Raw genomic sequence first — 17,433 nt, 5'->3', positions numbered from 1 at the left:
TTGCTTTCCTTGCATGGAACAAACATTGACATGCACACCTGCCTTTCCTCATCGGAAACATTGTATAATGTAAGGCAATTCGTTTCTGCTATGAAATCCAAATGAAGTCTTAAAAGGATATTGAAGTGAATTACTCAACTTGTTTTTTAATAAATAATAATAAATATATATGTATCCGTCTTTTCTGCTTCATAAGTTTTTGTATTCAAAGATACAAATCCAAACGGCAAACTAAAACAGTATTATTTTTTCTTGAACAGTATGGAGGTGAAGCTATAGATTGAAAAAGGAAGGTTATGAAAAAAGGAGGGCAGCACAACGGCGCAGTGGTTAGCATACCTATCTTGCAGTGCTGGCACCCCGGGATCAATTCTGCACCCGGGGTGCTGTCTGTGTGGAGTTTGTATGTTTTCCTTATGTTCTGCTTATGTCTGAATTTCCCTGAGTGCCCCAGTTTTCACAAACAGTCCAAAGACATACTGATACGTTGTACAGTGTCTCGGAACATTGGCCCTGTGTGCGCTCTCATGTGTGTGTGTGCGTGTGTCTGAGTGTGTGAATGTGTGTGTGTGTGAGTGTGTGTGCGCACTCATGTTTGTGAGAGTGTGTGTGAGCGCTCGTGTTTGTGGGAGTGTGTGTGTGCGCCTGTGTGTGTGTGTGTGCGTGTGTGTGTGTGTGTGCGTGCGCGTGTGCCCGTGCGCGTGTGCCCCTGTGTGCCCCTGTGTGTGCCTGCGCTGTGAAGGACAGGTATTCAGTCCAGGCCGGACCAGCCTCATGCCAGCTGCTTGCCCCAGGGGCTCCAGCTCTCCTGCAAGCCTGAATTAATAATAATAATAATAATAATAATAATAATGTTAGATGAAGTGGTTAGAAAATGGATGAATGAAAAACAATTCAAATAAATTAAAACTATTCTGATAAATTACTTTCATTCTATTGTTACCTGAAGTTTTTTCTATATTTGAAAACTACATGCAGAAGAGCCATGACTCCACGCTGGGTGCAAAGGAAACACAAGTAGATCTGGCATCTCCGTGGATGATACAATGTTAAGATAATTGCTGTTTGACCTTCCAACCCTTGAAGATTTCGCATGTACCTTTTAGCTATAAACCAAGACAGTTTAAAGTAGAGTGAAAACATTCTTGTTAGAATATGGCTAAGGTATCACCTCCTTCGTGCTTCATCTGTTCACCTGTATTTGTGGTTATACCCTACCACCTAGTGGTAAAAAACTGAATAATACATCCTAATTAACACAATGCAGCCCTTTCCCCGTTTCCCTACACTGTTAATCTTTCCTAAAATTCTGATCGCCATGTAAAGTTCCACTTTAATGATAGATATCCCCTAAACTAGCCCTTGTTATGTCTGTTAGCAGCATTTACTAAAGGTATTATAAACCACTACGATCAGAGGTGATACTGCCGAGCCCAGAAGCTATGGCGGAGCCTGGTCAGTACAGGAACGGAAGGAAAAAAGGCGAACCAGCTTGCTGGTAACAGGAATGAGAGATGACCGGAAGGTGTCACTCGTCCCTCTTTAATAATAAAAATCAATCATTATAATTGTTTACACTTATACAGCGCTTTAGTGGACACTCCACTCAAAGCACTTTGCCGCAGGGGTGCCCAACCTTTATTCATGTAATGTACGTTTTCATTTGCCAGTCCAGCGCGATCTACCAGTGTGAATTTGAAGCTCTGATATAGGAAAAACAGACTGTGGGCACAGCGGTACAATAACGATACCCATCACTAAAATGACAGCAAATAAAAGCAAGTGACTCACGCTACAGTGAGCCATTAATGTTCCCCATTAAAAAGAAGAGGATATCCTACCTTAATGTGAGCATTGGCACTGAGAAGCTTACTTGAGAACACTTGTAATTATGTTTTTAACGTGTTGACACTGCTGATCATGTCGATGACATTTTTATTGTGTTCCTGCGGCTCGACATTCAGCAGTTGAGTCAGGTCTGTGAGGAACGCTAAATCCAGAAGCCACTGGTCATCCTCTCATTTGGGCTTATTCACCTGTTTTGACGACTTGAGAAGCGTTGATTTCAGGCAACAGCTGTCTGAACTTTGCCAAAAATGTTTGCGAACTGTACAAACAGCAAGCCAGCAGCCTCAGCAAACACCTATTTTATGACTTCTCGATCCCTGAATGACTGTTGTTCAGCCAGGACGTGGCTCACACGGAACGGTGCGAAACGGGGTCGAGTTAGTTTGAAAGGTCGAAAATGATTTTGGCCTGTAGCTTTTTCACGAAACCACCTAGAGTTACGAAGACGCTTGCTGTGTGTACAAAGTACATTGTGACTGTTTTCACCGCCTTCACTATGTCGTTTTTACGCCATTGTTTTGACCACGCACGAATATTCTTATGTCTATATCTTCGCGAGATAAAGCCTTCAAACCAAACGCATTTTAAAGACCAAGACTTGTGAAAAATCCCTGCTATATGCAAAGCTCTATGAAATCCTTTGGAATGCAAAACACTACAAGAAATGTAATTAAAATGATATATCGCATAGTTTTGCTGCACATATTCTTGCGATTTTCTCCCACATTCTTGTTAGATTCAGGACGAGGCCCGTAGTCCTCGCTCTTACCTTCACGGGTTTTCGACGATCTTGCGCTGCAAAGCTGTTTGTAACTTCTCTTCTGACCGGACTGTCCCCCTCTACACAACAGCACAGGCCGAATAAAAATACAAACCAACGTGGCGTCCAATAGTGATGTGCCTGTGTGACACTTACTACACAAATACAGCCACAATTCCCTTTTACAGCCTTTGCTGTGTTTTTGTCTCAGATGCATCACATTCAAAACTAGATACTTCTGTACAGCATCATGAATACTATTTTGGAGCCAGGTGAAATAGAAACAAAAATGAATGTTCTGTTAAATTTTAAATATAATTTAGAATTAATAATGATATTTAATAGATATGGAAGAAATATCCACATAGCTCTATAAAAACCTCAATAATCAAGCTGCTTTAGGTGAGCTATGGGAAAGTGAAAATGAAGTCAAACCACTCTATTTCTTATTAAATACACTGTATCCCACACTCATTTTCTCTCAAATCATCTTTAGGTTACTGCTCCCAAAAAAGGAGAAGGAAAATATTTACAACATGTGGCACTGCACAAAAAGCTGTGGACAATATTTTGAAGGAATGAATTTTATAAATACAAACTATTCTTTTACCAGTCTTTATTCTAACAAAACTAAATTTAATGTAAATAACAAAAAGAATGTGTTTTTATTCTTTGTGACAAATATGCAGTTTCCAGTAATGGTAATAACGATATTTACAAGTTTTTGTGATGTGAAATTACTTTGGGTATGAAGCCTTTTCTGAGGGATCTACAAAGAGATCTAACCCCCTCGTGACCCAAACACATTCCTGCATGAATAACCACCAGCCTCCGTAAATGTTTCGCTGTGATATTATAATAAGTTAGAGAGACAGCTGTCACAGTCTGAAACAAAACAAACATCCCTTCCAAGAGAGGCATAGCAACTGCACCACAAACAGGCGAGACGCAGCTGTTTGTGCATTTTACAGCTCCGTCTTTGTGCTGATCCTTCATGTCTTCTTCTCCACCACCTCAGGCTCGGCCAGCTTCTGACAGGCCAGCTCCTGCACCAGCTCCTCCACACAGGTCTTGAACAGCGGCACAGGATCCTGGGGGCAGACGGGAACAACGACAGCTCATCACACAGAAGCTCATACACGAAAACCTTGATTCTCCGAGACAAAGTGACAGGAAAACATTATAAATTGGTTTCACAGTATTTCTCCTCTTTCCCCATCAGGACCCCTGAAATAGTGCCCTCTCGCTCGCCTTCTTGCTACATTTATTGCGACACGAGTGCTGTGCCAGCAGGGCCCTGTCCTTCCTTGCTGTACATGTTAAAGTGTCCTACCTTCTGTTCCAGGAGCCTCTGCTTCTCCACTGCTTCTTCCAAGCTGAGCCCCACCCAGTCCGCCTCCTCCTCAGGTATCACAAACTCCTAGGCGAGGCACAGAGTGTCAGAAGGGCAGCCTCCAGAAAAGCCAACAGCCCACCGACTGCACTTGCACTACTGCACCGTTAGGCAATATGTTAAGAAACTTGTCAAAATGTATTCTTTAATACTTCTGTTAACACCTCTTCTAGGTTTATTTATCCAGACGTCACGATCCTGTTAAGTACAAGCGAACGTGGAAAGCTGACCAGCAGCTGTGTTGGGAAATGGAGTGACAGCAGTCTGGTAAAAGTACACATTCGAGGCTCATCTTGAGCACCTTGTACTTGGTGTAAACCCTCTCTCTCCTCTCGGGGTCATCCGGATAGAGCGCGGTGTCTTTGCGTGCCAGTCGAAGCAGCATTGCCCTTTTCAGATCCATCCCGAGCTTCGAGTTTAAATCCTCCTTAGAGGTCTAGGATCAAAACAGAATGGATCAGCATTTCATACAGGAAAAACTAGTTGCAACAGTACAGCAGTGATAGCTTATTGAAAAAACATACAGGTCTATACTGTGACCTTTTCAGGGTCTGTCGGATCACCACTGACCGGGACTGCGACCTTGTACTTCCCGAGGAGAGCCAGTAAAGTCTTTGGCCCCAGGTTCTTCACAAAGTGGTGTCAGAAATCACACTCAAGTTGTCATGTTCAGGAAGAATAATATAAACGACGTCCTTAACATAAATACCAAAAACCAATAAGTTGGCATCTCAACCCAGACTAACTCTCTGGTTCTTCTCCAACAAAGACCCTGACTTGTCTTTGCCACACCCTTTTAAAGCCATCTAGCATGCAGGTAAAACCTCACAGCTGAAGCTGTCTAGACGGGAAATGAGCAGGCCATTTCCCCCTACAGCATCTTGGGACATGTAGTTTCCATATCCCCTAGATAGAGGAAACTACATTTTTTTAAAAGAGACAAGGTCACAGAGGGTAAAGGCTTCTCAAAACTCTGGGTCCAAAGTGCACTCCCTCTGTGACCCTGTCCAACATTTTGTCACAAAACATAAACAAAAGGCTTATACAAAGCATGATTATTAATTTCAAGGATAAGAAACTATTACTCATAGTAGCAATGTACTGTATGTTCTCCTCTCAGTAAGAAGTCTACAGAACCTGAACTTTGATTATTATGTGCAGCAGTACATAAATATAGTACATTTATTACCAAGAAGAAACTACTAATATTAACAATCAATGGCAGAGCTCCAGACTAAAACAATTACTTGGGAGCCACTGGCTCCTAAAATTAAACATTTAGGAGCCAAATGACTCTTTTTAGTCGCCAAATTACAGAATCAAGTTTGTCTGCACGGCACTCAATAAACTCAGCACATGCGGTGTCGTTATCATACGTCTTTGATACATCCATTCCATTCTTTTTCATGAGCGAGCTTTGGGAGGCATATTTTGGGAATGGTAATTCCTGGCGTGCGACCATGTAGGCTGCATTAAATTTCATTCGGCTGTTTTTTTCACAGGCGTGATCCAGATCCAGAGACCTAACTTGTACCACTTTTACAGGGGCGGAGCGGTGGCTCTGTGGCTCAGGATCTCCGCCTGTGGCTGGAAGGTTGCTGGTTTGTATCCCTCGGCCGGCAGAGGAATCCTACTCCGTTGGGCCCCTGAGCAAGGCCCTTAACCCCAGCTGCTCCAGGGGTGCCGTATAAATGGCTGACACTGCGCTCTGACCCCCAGCTTCTCTCTCCCTGTCTGTGTGTCTCATGGAGAGCAAGCTGGGGTCTGTGAAAAGACAAATTCCTAATGCAGGAAATTGTATATGGCCAATAAAGTGATCTTTTTTATATATATCTTTTTAGTCATCAAAAGAGTCACGATGGTTTCCAACTCAGATTTTCTCAAATAATTTAAGGTAGTGCAAACAACCACTCTGCTGTCACAAGTCACCTTGAGAATGTAGAAGTCAAAGCCATACGCCTTGTCAATGAGATCCAGCGTCCGAGCAGTGACGGTGATTTTAAACTTGTGGTCAAGGATCTCGCTGTACAGTTCCCTGTTAAAGAGCTGAGGCTTCCAGCATTTCTTCAGGCGTGTGGAGAGCTGTGGGAGAAAGAGGGAAACTAATACTGGGGTATTCATCCAATACTGACAAGCTACCCTGCAAACATGTCTTAATTTGTTCAAAGGTTCACATGGCAAGATTTAAATTTTCAGAATTCTAAGTATTTTTTATCATTGCAAAATTGTGAAGTCGCTTGTGGTGACCTGTAATGTACAGGAAACTGTAAATTTGAAGACCCGAACTGAGCAGTGCCGTTTCTCACCTTATCGTTATTGGCATATCTGTACCCCGTGATCCAGCCTTCACCCCCCCACAGGCCTCTCTGGGACTCGGGGGGGTGGTAGATGGGAATGGGGACATCCTGGACTCTCTCCCGCTGGCCGGTTCTGGGGTTGAGCCTGAACTTGACCCCCAGGGGCTGCCAGTGCACGGCCGCGGGCGGGCGCGTCTCCTGCAGGGAGCGGAGATAGTGCTGCGGCAGGCGGGCGTAGATGCCCTGCTTGAGCTTCAGCGCCTCCCACAGGCGCGGGGGGTACTTGTGCAGCAGCATCCTCCAGGACCGCCAGAAAGCGCACACTCGCTTGAGAATGGAGAACAGCTCTGAATACCCAGGCCAAAGCAGCCCCTTCACGGGCACGATCGGGAACTTGTAAGGAAACAGTAAAAACAAATATAGGATCGTGTGAAGTAGTTCAGGTGGGTAGCTCCGTCAGCACGCGTGGGCTGCAAAGGAACAAGTAAAGGTTTATTCCTGCTGAAAAGAGAAGAAAAGAAACACAACGTTTCTTTTCAGCATGGAATAAACCTTCACTTATTCCTAAAACACAGTGTGTTTCTGTTCCCCTGCGCCCGGGCGGTTAGTACTGTTCAATGCTGGGGCGATAGAGGGATAGACAGAGTGTAGGACCGCGGTGTCGCGTTTTATCAGTAAAGAATAAACCATGCGAAATATAAAGCTATATCACAACAGTTTCACAATCCAGTTGGTTTTCCAAAACGACGACTTACCCGATACACTAAATACACAATTAATAATTTAGTAATTTAGGCACTTGAGCACACTGAAAACAATTCCCCCACGTTACGTTTCCAATCAAGGACAAAGTTGTACTTCCGGGAGCTAACCCGCCCATTGAGCGAGGCGATTGGCCGTTGAATGTCGCCAAGGTTGAGATTTACATTCTTATTGGTAAATCTGCTTGTCAGTTTGGCCATTCAGCCAATCCCTGCCGCACTACTGTGCGCGCTGCACGCCGGTATTGGATAATCAACTTGTCACTATTCAGATCAGGTTTATACGAACCAGCCGGTTGAAACTGAAATTTGAGAGCGTTGTACTGTAGATTATTATGACCTTTGAAACACTATATTATTATTATTATTATTATTATTTTATTATTATTATTATTATTATTATTATTATTATTATTATTATTAGGAGAAAATGGATAGGAGCTTTGTGGATAAATTACACTCACATGTCCCCATGAGCAGACCAATGTTGGGTTATTAAAAAACATTAATTTAATACAGTTACGGAAGGGATGCTTGGAAATCCATTCTAGTAATTCTGGGCATTCAGGAGAAGATACAGATTTCGTAAAACACAAATGCAGTGCTCCTGGTAGCAGAAAACATGCACAGGAGCCGCTCGGGGGACAGTGGCGGCTGTCTTACACTGTTCGTTGTTCTGACAACTTTGTCAAGAGCCTGAGAAACGACAGGAGGTCTTCCTGCCCTTCTAGTCAGCTCGATAGTGGAGAATTGGCCATTTGTTTAAATTACAAGAATTCCTCTTAACATCAGAAAAGAGGCAATGAAAGAAGTTGCCTCTCATACTGTCCGAGGAAGGTCATTCCACAGCACCGGGGCAGCGACAGAGAAGGTGATTTAGTGTCTGACAGTTTGCCTCTGGACAGACACGTTGCCAAACTAAACAGCTCTATGAAACTGGGAGAGAGGGGGCTGGGACACTGTCTTTGTGATGCTGAAAATATTTGCACCCCCTCTGATCTGATTGTGTTAGAGACGGTCACTCCCCGTTTGTCAGTCAGTTTTTTTGTTTGATTCCGAAAGTCAGTTAACATCAACATCAAGAAATGAGATAAGATCACTTTATTGGCCATATACAATTTCGTGTATTAAGAATTCGTCTTTTCACATACCCCAACTTGCTCTCCATGAGACACACAGACAGGGAGAGAAGCTTGGGGTCAGAGCACAAGGTCAGCCATTCATACAGCACCCCTGGAGCACTTGGGGTGAAGGGCCTTGCTCAGGGGCCCAACTTAATAGGATTCCTCTGCCGGCCGTGAGATTCGAACCAGCAACCTCCCAGCCACATGTGCAGATCCTGAGCCACAATAAAGTGAAGAACTGCTTCATGTTCAACATGGCGCCGGAGAGTCGCATGTTGTCATAAGCATTTCATTGCACTTCTGTATTTCTTAATTATCTGTATTCTGAAATTTAAAGGAAACAGCAGGTAAGATAACACAATAAGTACATGAAAACATCTGGGTTGTGCAGAACACCACATACACAGGAAGAGAAACACCTCCTATTCTAGATATACCCAAAGCACCTACCGGCAGACTCAGCAGCCGATACAAGCCAATAGGGAAACCCACCCCAGCGCAGCGCCCCGCCGCCCGGAAGGTGGAATTGAACCACTCTGCCGTCAAGCAGCTGCAGGTTTGAAGCCTGCACCCCGGCCCACCGAGGCTCATCCGGGCGATGGATAAACGGGACAGGAGCCATATATATCCCGGGACATTTGCTCATCTGTCCCGCCTGGGGTGGGGAGCGAGAGAACAAAAGGGAGGATAAAAGAAAAACCGCTCATTGAAAAGAGCTTTAGCGTGATCTGTTATTACTGCTTGGTACCATCATACTGACTAATTTGTCTGTTTGTCTGGGATATCGAGACGTTCTGAAACAGGTCCACCTGTGCGGCGGCAGTGCACCGCGGGAAGGGCGGCGCGGGGCAGCTCATTGGGCGCCGGGGAAGGAGCCGGAGAGGCCGCCGGCGCGCAGGTCGGCTTCTCCTGACGCGGACCCGTCTCCCGGCCCGGGGAGCCAATATCGCCGAGGGGCAGGGGCAGGGGCACGGCTGGGAGTGTGCTTGGAAAATGTGAAGCGCAGACTAGACACCAGCTGGATTTCCACTTAGTTTTGCTGTGTTGTCTCCAGCTGTAAGGAGGTTCGCGTCTGCTGGAACGCGTTTAGAAAAACACAGCCACCCGGGAAACCCACTTTGAAGAGCATCCGTGGTTTCTGGGGCTGTGGAGCCCTCCACCCAGTTACAAGCGCAGAAGTTTTCCGAACTGGGTCTGTTACCGTCAGACCAAGCGCTGATCAAAGTTATTTTTCTCTTCCTGTGCGTTTTCGCGGGATTTGTCATGTTCACCCTTGGTAACTATTTGCTATAGTAACTCACACCACGGTAACCCGTTCGTTGCTGAACGAGTCTGAGATGCCTTCTTTCTGGGTTTAGGTCTATCGTGAATCGTACTGGCAGAAACATGCTCGCGTTCTGTCAGAGCTCTGCAGCCCCACTGCGCAGCGGGCCGGCCAGAGAGGGGACAGGCCACCACCACAACACTGCTTCTGTCACAAGCGGCCACGGGGTCATCTCGGTTGGATATCTCAGAGCTGACATTAGACACACAGAGATGTGTATCCCAGGCTCTGAGAACCGGTCGCGCTGCCGAAGGTGAACTGGGGAATAATCCTGGGAGGAGAAGTCTGTGTTTTCGAGGAGTTACCTAGGTGGTGTTAGGCAAAAACAGGAAATGTTGCAGTTCCATAAACGATTAAACATTCCTATTAGCTGAATACCGTGAATTCTCAAGCCGCCCCCAGGTTGCGAACGGATTCCAAGCGGCGCAGCTGTGGGGGCGGGAGGCGCCGGACAGGCAGAGCCTCTGCAGCAGCTGTGCGCTGGGAGGCTCGGGGTTTCTGTGCGAGAGGTTGAGGGAGAGCTTCATAGCCCCTCACACTGTCGCTGGTATGATCTGGATGGTTCATTCACAGCAGTGAGCTGGCAGGACTGCCACCGATCCCTGCTGCGCGGTGAGTGAAAAGGGTTGAGAGAAGTCGCCCAAGCTGTCTCTCTCCGGGCGGAGCGCTGACAGGTAGGGGTTCTCCATGACGAGCTGCTGGCTGGGAGCGCCGTGCCCTGCAGGTGGCGCCGCCCCTCCCTGGCAGCAGAGCTTGTTGGCGCACTCCTTCCCGCAGGCCAGGCTGCAGGGGGGCGGCGGCTGCCCGCGGCCGGGGGGCAGGGCGCCGGCCTCGGGCTGCACGGTGCAGCGGCTCACGCCCACGCCACGGAGCACCGCGGTGACGCCCGACACGAGCTCGGGGATCCCGGCGGCGGCGGCGCAGTGCACGTGCACGGACGCCACCAGGCAGGCCTCGGACAGCTGCCACACGTGGAGGTCGTGGACCGCCAGCACGCCGGGCACGCGGCCGATCCGGGCGGCCAGGCTGCGCGGGGCGATGTGCGCCGGGACGGCCTGCAGCAGCAGGAGGCCGTGCCGCTTGAGCTGGGGCAGCGCGCCGGCCAGCAGGACCAGCACGGCCGCCAGCGAGAAGGCGGGGTCCAGGTAGACGTAGAGCCGGCAGCCCCCCTCGCTGCGCTGGCCCTGGCAGCCCGGGGTCAGCAGCAGCTGGGTCAGCCCGTTGGCCAGCACCAGCACCGGAGCCAGGAGGCCCCGCGCCGCCCCCAGGACCCAGGGAGCCCCGCGGCTCCCGCCGCGCCCCGCCCAGCGCCCTGGCCTCTCGCCTGGCCCGGGCTGCTGTCCTGCAGCGCTGGAATCTGGGGAGAGTGTGGAGAAAAGAACAGCATTAAAATCCTCCACCCTCACTGATGCAGGGCAGGATGAGAAGGGCTCTGCTCCTGCCCCCCAGCTGAGCTGTTCCTGCGCCCTCCTTCCCCCCAGCAGGGCTCTCTAGGAAACAGAGATGGGCTGACGGGCGGACGGCGAGGGTTGTGCTGAAAGCGGTTTGTCAAACAGCACACAGGTGGAAGAACGCAGGCAGGGCGGGAGGCACCTTCCTATGATTGGGCTTGAGAGGGGAGAAGACTGATCACTCCATAACAGTGCAAGGAAGCAGGGCTGTCCTGTCTGGAGGCTTCACAACAAGTTAACCACAAGGTCACTCATGTCCCACAGACGAGACAGTGTGTGGTGATGTCGCAGGCGAAGTGATGTGGTTGCCTGCTATGGACTCACAAAACAGCAAGACCTGTGTCCAGGGTCTGTTCAGACTGCACTTACACCAGTACCCCGCAGGTGTCTGAAGTTATGGATGATGTCATTCAGAGTACTCGAATAAATAACAAAGCAGTTATTACTACTTTCTTCGCATACTCCAGTTGACTAGAGCAGCAGTTCTCAGCCCTGGGCCTGGGGCACTACAGTGTCTCCTGGCTTGTGTCCAGCTCAGTTTCTAATTGCTTAGTTCAGTTAATCCCAAATTCACGTTCTTGCTTGATGAGATCTTTTTAACCTGTTTCTGCTTGTTTCAATCTTCCGCTCCAGGAATACTCTGCTTCACGAGTGTGGTTGCAGAGCAATTCAGCACTGAGGTCCAGGCCTGTTCCACTGAGCTTGCTCAGTATGCAGCTCCTGGTCACTAGACAATAAAGGACACCCTGACACTGTGTCAAACACTCCCACGCACGACGCTCCTTCATGTGCAGTGTGAGAGGCTATAGGGGCTTTGCTGTGTTGTCTGGGTGAGACTCTTGCCGCCTGGAGAGCTGGCTCACAGACAAGTGTTTACCGTGCGAGTGTGGGGCACCGGCGGGCTCCCCGCTGTCCCTGTCCAGCTGGCCGCGGGAAACCGGGCTGGGCTGGGCTTTCAGGAGGGTGCAGGAGGCCCCAGGATTGCAGTACAGCAGCAGCTCCAGCGGGGGGAGCTCCAGTGCCGCTCCAGCAGGATTCGGCGGGCACCCAGCGCACTCGGCATCTTCTCCCCCGGTCGCCTCGCTCCTCTGCACCGGGAGCTCAGCCTCGCCTCCTGTGAAGGGAGAGAGCTCAGGCACTAGGTCTGGTGCACACAGTAGAGAGCAGCACACTGGCTCAGTGCACGACAGAGAGCAGCACAGTGGCTCAGCGCACGACAGAGAGCAGCACAGTGGCTCAGCGCACGACAGAGAGCAGCACACTGGCTCAGCGCACGACAGAGAGCAGCACAGTGGCTCAGCGCACGACAGAGAGCAGCACACTGGCTCAGCGCACGACAGAGAGCAGCACACTGGCTCAGTGCACGACAGAGAGCAGCACACTGGCTCAGTGCACGACAGAGAGCAGCACACTGGCTCAGCGCACGACAGAGAGCAGCACACTGGCTCAGCGCACGACAGAGAGCAGCACACTGGCTCAGCGCACGACAGAGAGCAGCACACTGGCTCAGCGCACGACAGAGAGCAGCACACTGGCTCAGCGCACGACAGAGAGCAGCACACTGGCTCAGCGCACGACAGAGAGCAGCACACTGGCTCAGTGCACAACAGAGAGCAGCACACTGGCTCAGTGCTCCTCCTGGCCAGCGCATGACAGAGAGCAGCACACTGGCTCTGCTACTGGATGTAACTTGAGTGAGAAGATCTCAGCTACTGAAAACCTGAGTTTCCTGAAAGCCGTTCATCAGATTAAGTCTATAGCACAGTGGCTGTGCAATAGTATACAGTACCTGCAGCTCCCAGTGAGTTTATAACCAGTGGGTTCCATTGCATTAACTCTGAGCTGCTTTGAATGAAGGTAACAGTTAAATAATCGATCGATCAGCCAGTGGATCAATAGGCTAATTTCTAGCAGGATACCTCGCTCTGCCATTCTGCCTTGTTATTTAAGAATAATTGACCCTAATTCTGTCAGCGAAGCCTTTCCTGCTGCGGAAGAGCTCTCGGATGCCCAACCTTACAGGAGTAAAGGAGTAGAGCTACCTCTGCCCGCCGACGCCAGGCTCCCCTCGCTGGCGTCCCACCCGTCGACGCAGCCAGCGGCCAGCACCCCTGCGTTGAGCAGCACCCCCGTGGCCCCGGCAGCGAGGGCCAGGCAGGGCCGCTGGCCGGCGTGCGGCTGCAGGAAGTGGCCGAGGATGTCCAGCGAGACGGAGGCGCAGAGCGAGGCCAGGAGCAGCGCGGCCACCAGGCCGCCCAGCGGCTGCAGCCGGCGCCAGGGGCGGGCCGGGTCCCACAGGCGCACGCCCAGCTGCAGGAGCAGGTGCAGCGTGTGGAAGGAGTCCACCGCGATGATGAGGGAGTTGCAGAGGCGGCTGACGACGAGCTGTCCCAGCAGCACCAGCAGTGTCAGGCCCAGGAGGCCGCGGCGTCCGGAGCTCGGCGCAGCACGGGCCATCGTCCTGGACACACACACATGCACACCGTGACGCAGCTACAGCCGAGGACAGCCCACTGACTGCCCCCCCTCAGCGGTACGAACCCGACTGGCTCACCGGGGCAGAGGCTGCGCAGGGCGGGGAGCGCAGTGTGTGAGCCTGAGGCAAGCGGGGCAGGACAGAGGAAAGTGACTGCTGGACTTCAGCAGGGGTCAGCGATCGCTACAGTAACGCATGAGCCCCGGTCTCGCTGCTAGCGCCTCACGGTCAGCCTGGCCTTGGCCAGCAGGGGAATAACATGGAGACCCCAGCTGACAGCGTGGAGCGGTCAGTCACTCAGAACGCACACGTCTCGAGGAGGTGGGGAGATGGGCGGAGATGAACTGGATTAAATAGTGACATAAGCATGGGAGAACATACAGACTCCACACGCACCAGGCTGGACTCAAACCCAGGACTCGTGAGCTCACTTTCATTCCCCTGCTTCCTGTTGTTGGAATACTGCAAACAAATCCTAGAATTGTACTCCAGTAATTACATAGTATTTGTTATATTTAATTCCCCTAATGTACTCCTTCATGTTTTGATCATTTTAAGAATGTTGCAGGATACTCAGAGGAAGAGGCATCCTCTAAAAACCAAATGATGGTTACAATCTTAAGACATCGCACGATGGCCATAAAGAGACCAGGAAGAACTCTCAATATAAATCAATCATTAGACATTTTAAATGTTTGCAGTTTCTCACAAAACGCGTTAAAATCGACCGCAGTAATTGAGAGCATTAGCGGGAGTAGTACTGCGCGGCGCGGGACTGGGGTTCAGTCTGTGTGAAGCCTGCATGTTCCCCCCGAATTGAGGTGGGTTTTCTTCGGGGGTCCTCTTTCCTCCCGGACTCGAGCGGGAGGGAAGCAGGCAGGCGAGCGACAGCGCCCCCAGCGGACGGGCTGTTTCTACACTGTGGGTACAAACGGCCGCGCCGAGAGAGGGAGCCCCGCAGAAAGCGTGAGGACGTCCCGCGGACAGGTCCCTCGTGGCTGCGGTGGGTGTTTCGGAAGGAGGCAGAAAGAAACGGGATTCGGAGCTGCAGACGCAGTGCCACGGGCTGCAGGTGTGAGTTTGCCCTGCGTTTCCAGGGCTATCAGGCAAATGGACGTTAGTGATTGTTAGAATTGCCTTCCGATGGTTAGAGATGATTAGAGAAGGAGATTACGAGAATCAGAACTGATCTGTTACCTCGGGCGTGTCGGCGGCCGGCCGTCGGTCGGATCCCGGCGAGGGCGATCTGTGCGCCGCGCAGCAGCAGGGAAGATGATCTGCGCCCCTCTGCTGCTCCCAGCCGGGTTACCCCTCTCCTCTGGCGGTGTTAAGCGCTGTCATGTGAGAGGCAGAATCCTTTTTTTTTTCTAGCGCTTTTTTTTTTCTCCCTGTCTGGGCTTAAACGTTCTTCAGTGAGACAGAACAAAAACAAGAATATCAAAACACTCCCCCCTCTTTAATCCGAGTGATGCGGACAGTCCGGGCCACAGCTTTTATAACCCAAGACCTCTGCTTTTCAGAGCTCATTTACTCTTCCCAAGGAGAGAGCACAACCAAAAAGGTTTCTTTACCTACAAATCAGAAAACAACAAACCTGCCTGTGCTACCAGAGCCTCACCCAAGGTGTTCAGTGTCTGGCGTTCAGGTGAATTCTGCTCGGCCCACAGTGGACCTGTACACAGCAGGGCTAAGCAGTTTGTGTTGTCTTTTAAATAGTCTAATTTTTCGGCATCCTTAGTTTTCAGACGAACACGGTGCCCCTCCAGGATCACTCTGGCGAAGAGCAGCAGAGCTCAGTTAGCACAGGAGCGTGGGGACGCAGGAGTCCTGCCCAAGCCAGTCCCCTGGGGGTCAGACCTGCTGTAACTCCTGCAAGGTCCACTGTTTCCTGTCTCGCGTACTGCCGTGTGTTCCTCCTCTCCAGGTCAACACACACAGGTGAAACGGTCTGGACAGCAAGAGATTAATGGCATCCAGGCACTAGAATTGACAGCCTTTGACATCTTTCTGCACAGGGGAGCTAAAACAAAGGAGCCTGGACGAGGAAGAGGACTCCGGACTGAGAGGAAGCTGTGTCAGTTCTCTTCCCTGGTTGGTGGGGCGGCTGCTCTGTTCTGTTCCCAGGGCTTTCCGGGCGATTGCCCTGACAGAACCGCTTTCGCCCGTTTGAAGCTGTTCTCTGGTTCAGTGTGCTGGGCTGCTAAGCCAACGTGCCAAACGCAGTTTGACAGCCTGGAAAGGTCACTTTCGGGGAAAAAAAAATTCCAGTACAGAACTTCCCCCTTCAATAAAAGAAAAAGAGTAACATGATCATGACAATTTAATCATCAAAAGGTTTTACTGGCTTTAAGTGAAAATATAGTGGTGCAAAAAATAAGGCTTATTTCTGACAGCACTCCACCTTTCAACAGCACACAGACAGAGCTCCTGACCCGGAGTTCATCCATGACAGTCAGCAGATTTCATTTCAACAATTTCCCAGTGTTCCCCAGCTGTTTGTTTAATCAAAGCCCTCCGGGTGAAGGCCAGGCTGAACCTCAAGAACAAGGCTGGCAGCCTAAAACAGCAGCTCTGTGCACATTTTATCTGCTTGTCTCAACAGAAGGGTTCTTCTGTCCAAACAAAGAACATAACGAAGGATTCATTCGCCGTCGGCCTTGAGCTCATTCTTCGTTAGGGTCAAGGCAACGCAGAGCCCATCCTGCTATCCTGGAGCAGACACTGAGCACTGGGTGGATTTGAAGATGCCAGTACCGGAGCCAGCGGGTCTGTGGGGTGTAGCCCACGAGAACATGCCAGCGCCCACCACTATGTCATGGAATTCGTCTAGGACAAGGATGGATATTTCCTCCGTCGTGTTTCCTAGCAGCTTCAGTAAGAGTAGTGAATTGGCTGCAACAGTATGTCTGGTAATACTTTCTAAAAAACAATTCCCAGACAGTTTCAAGTACTACGGTGTAGCAGCTCAGTCCTGGGTGTGCCTTGCACTGCTGGCATGAACAGGGAGACAAATGAAACATTCCAGGACCTTTGAATGTTGAAGGCTGAACTTCAGAAACCTCCTGGAATGTTTTCCCCAAAGACAAGTACATGAGTTGTCTTGTATATAAACTCATCAGCAATTGAGACGGACAAAGAAAGTCTCTTTAGTGCAGCAGCTCTCCACAGAGATGCACGTCCGCAATTCTAACCCCAGACACCTCAGAGTGCATGCCCTTTAAAGACTTGATTACCCCCAAGGGAGAATGTGCGCAACCACCACTCCCAGCTGTGCAGCAGTCTGTCCTCAGTGCTCTACCCAGGGGTGAGCTGGGTCCCCTCGCCATAAACACCCCCCAGGGTTACAGGCTGGGTTCAGGGGTGTGGGGCCACTCCGCTCCCAGACTTGTCCAGGAGCCCACGAATGTCTTCAGACTGTGGATATCTGCAGAATCAGTGGTGAAATACAAATAGACATAAATACAGAGTATTTACTGTATAACTGGCAACAGGAGGCACTTCCTTCCACAAGAGCCTGTGGGATCACGGTGCAAGCTACTGGGCCATGTTCTTGAAGCCTGTCTTTCAAAAATGGCTGAATAAAGTCCTGAGATTAATTAGCTACTACCAACCACAGGGGTTAAATGGGCCACATAGCCTCCTCTTATAGGTAACTATGGCAGCCTGTTATCTGAGAAGATGATTTTGTTAGACAAAACCTCCCCTTGAGGCAGTTTAAGTCCACAATTAACTGTTACCAGTCTCAGCGGGGTGACTTTGGAGATGAGATTGATGGTGGGTGCAGGGGGCTGGTGGCTTGTTGTTTCATTGTGGTGCTGAAGTCCTTGTGGGTTTGGTCTCCTTGATCCACCTTAGTTAGGATGGTGTCTGTTCCATGTGGAGATGTTTTTGACAGAAGCAGGACACTGGACTGGCAGCAGCTGGTGTGATCCGGGTCAGTGGGATCTAGGTCAGTGGGATCCAGTGGCAGACCTTAACAGAAAGACCCAGGGAGGCTCT

The 17,433-nt window shown here is 50.1% G+C and overlaps 2 protein-coding genes and 1 non-coding gene across 5 annotated transcripts; all 3 read right to left on the bottom strand.

Moving 5' to 3' along the window:
* Nucleotides 1-3,209: 3,209 nt before the first annotated feature.
* mrpl28 (mitochondrial ribosomal protein L28) lies at nt 3,210-7,166 on the bottom strand. Of its 3 annotated transcripts, none has more exons than XM_015340903.2 (6): nt 7,054-7,166; nt 6,308-6,691; nt 5,931-6,083; nt 4,303-4,437; nt 3,942-4,028; nt 3,210-3,699 (listed from the first exon to the last, which is right to left on the bottom strand). In XM_015340903.2, exons 2-6 carry the CDS (start codon nt 6,593-6,595, stop codon nt 3,601-3,603), a joined length of 762 nt encoding a protein of 253 aa, XP_015196389.1. In that variant the 5' UTR covers nt 6,596-6,691; nt 7,054-7,166; the 3' UTR covers nt 3,210-3,600. The 3 variants fall into 3 exon arrangements, with proteins under 3 accessions (XP_015196389.1, XP_006627762.1, XP_069043810.1); XM_006627699.3 differs by having other exon boundaries at nt 6,308-6,626; XM_069187709.1 differs by lacking the exon at nt 7,054-7,166 and having other exon boundaries at nt 6,308-7,028.
* A 1,527-nt stretch (nt 7,167-8,693) lies between these two features.
* On the bottom strand, nt 8,694-8,780 carry trnastop-uca (transfer RNA opal suppressor (anticodon UCA)). Its single transcript has one exon. It is a non-coding gene; the product is annotated as a tRNA-Sec (tRNA).
* A 367-nt stretch (nt 8,781-9,147) lies between these two features.
* On the bottom strand, nt 9,148-15,832 carry LOC102687944 (proton-coupled zinc antiporter SLC30A1). The gene is made up of 4 exons (XM_069187708.1): nt 14,632-15,832; nt 13,001-13,419; nt 11,836-12,072; nt 9,148-10,864 (listed from the first exon to the last, which is right to left on the bottom strand). Exons 2-4 carry the CDS (start codon nt 13,413-13,415, stop codon nt 10,071-10,073), a joined length of 1,446 nt encoding a protein of 481 aa, XP_069043809.1. The 5' UTR covers nt 13,416-13,419; nt 14,632-15,832; the 3' UTR covers nt 9,148-10,070.
* Nucleotides 15,833-17,433: the final 1,601 nt, after the last annotated feature.

This window comes from Lepisosteus oculatus, chromosome 3, assembly GCF_040954835.1.
Source record: "Lepisosteus oculatus isolate fLepOcu1 chromosome 3, fLepOcu1.hap2, whole genome shotgun sequence".
NCBI classification, from domain to species: domain Eukaryota; kingdom Metazoa; phylum Chordata; class Actinopteri; order Semionotiformes; family Lepisosteidae; genus Lepisosteus; species Lepisosteus oculatus.
This window is presented reverse-complemented; position numbering and strand designations above follow the sequence as displayed.

What these genes read in the sequence shown, in the direction of transcription:
- LOC102687944 (XM_069187708.1), bottom strand. Translation starts at nt 13,415, where the DNA reads ATGGCCCGTGCTGCGCCGAGCTCCGGACGCCGCGGCCTCCTGGGCCTG. An exon ending in CCTGGCGTCGGCGGGCAGAG is followed by an intron (nt 12,073 to 13,000) that starts GTAGCTCTACTC and finishes CTCCCTTCACAG; the next exon opens with GAGGCGAGGCTGAGCTCCCG. An exon ending in CGGTGCCCCACACTCGCACG is followed by an intron (nt 10,865 to 11,835) that starts GTAAACACTTGT and finishes CACTCTCCCCAG; the next exon opens with ATTCCAGCGCTGCAGGACAG.
- mrpl28 (XM_015340903.2), bottom strand. Translation starts at nt 6,595, where the DNA reads ATGCTGCTGCACAAGTACCCCCCGCGCCTGTGGGAGGCGCTGAAGCTC. An exon ending in GATATGCCAATAACGATAAG is followed by an intron (nt 6,084 to 6,307) that starts GTGAGAAACGGC and finishes TTTCTCCCACAG; the next exon opens with CTCTCCACACGCCTGAAGAA. An exon ending in GGGTTTACACCAAGTACAAG is followed by an intron (nt 4,029 to 4,302) that starts GTGCTCAAGATG and finishes TGCCTCGCCTAG; the next exon opens with GAGTTTGTGATACCTGAGGA.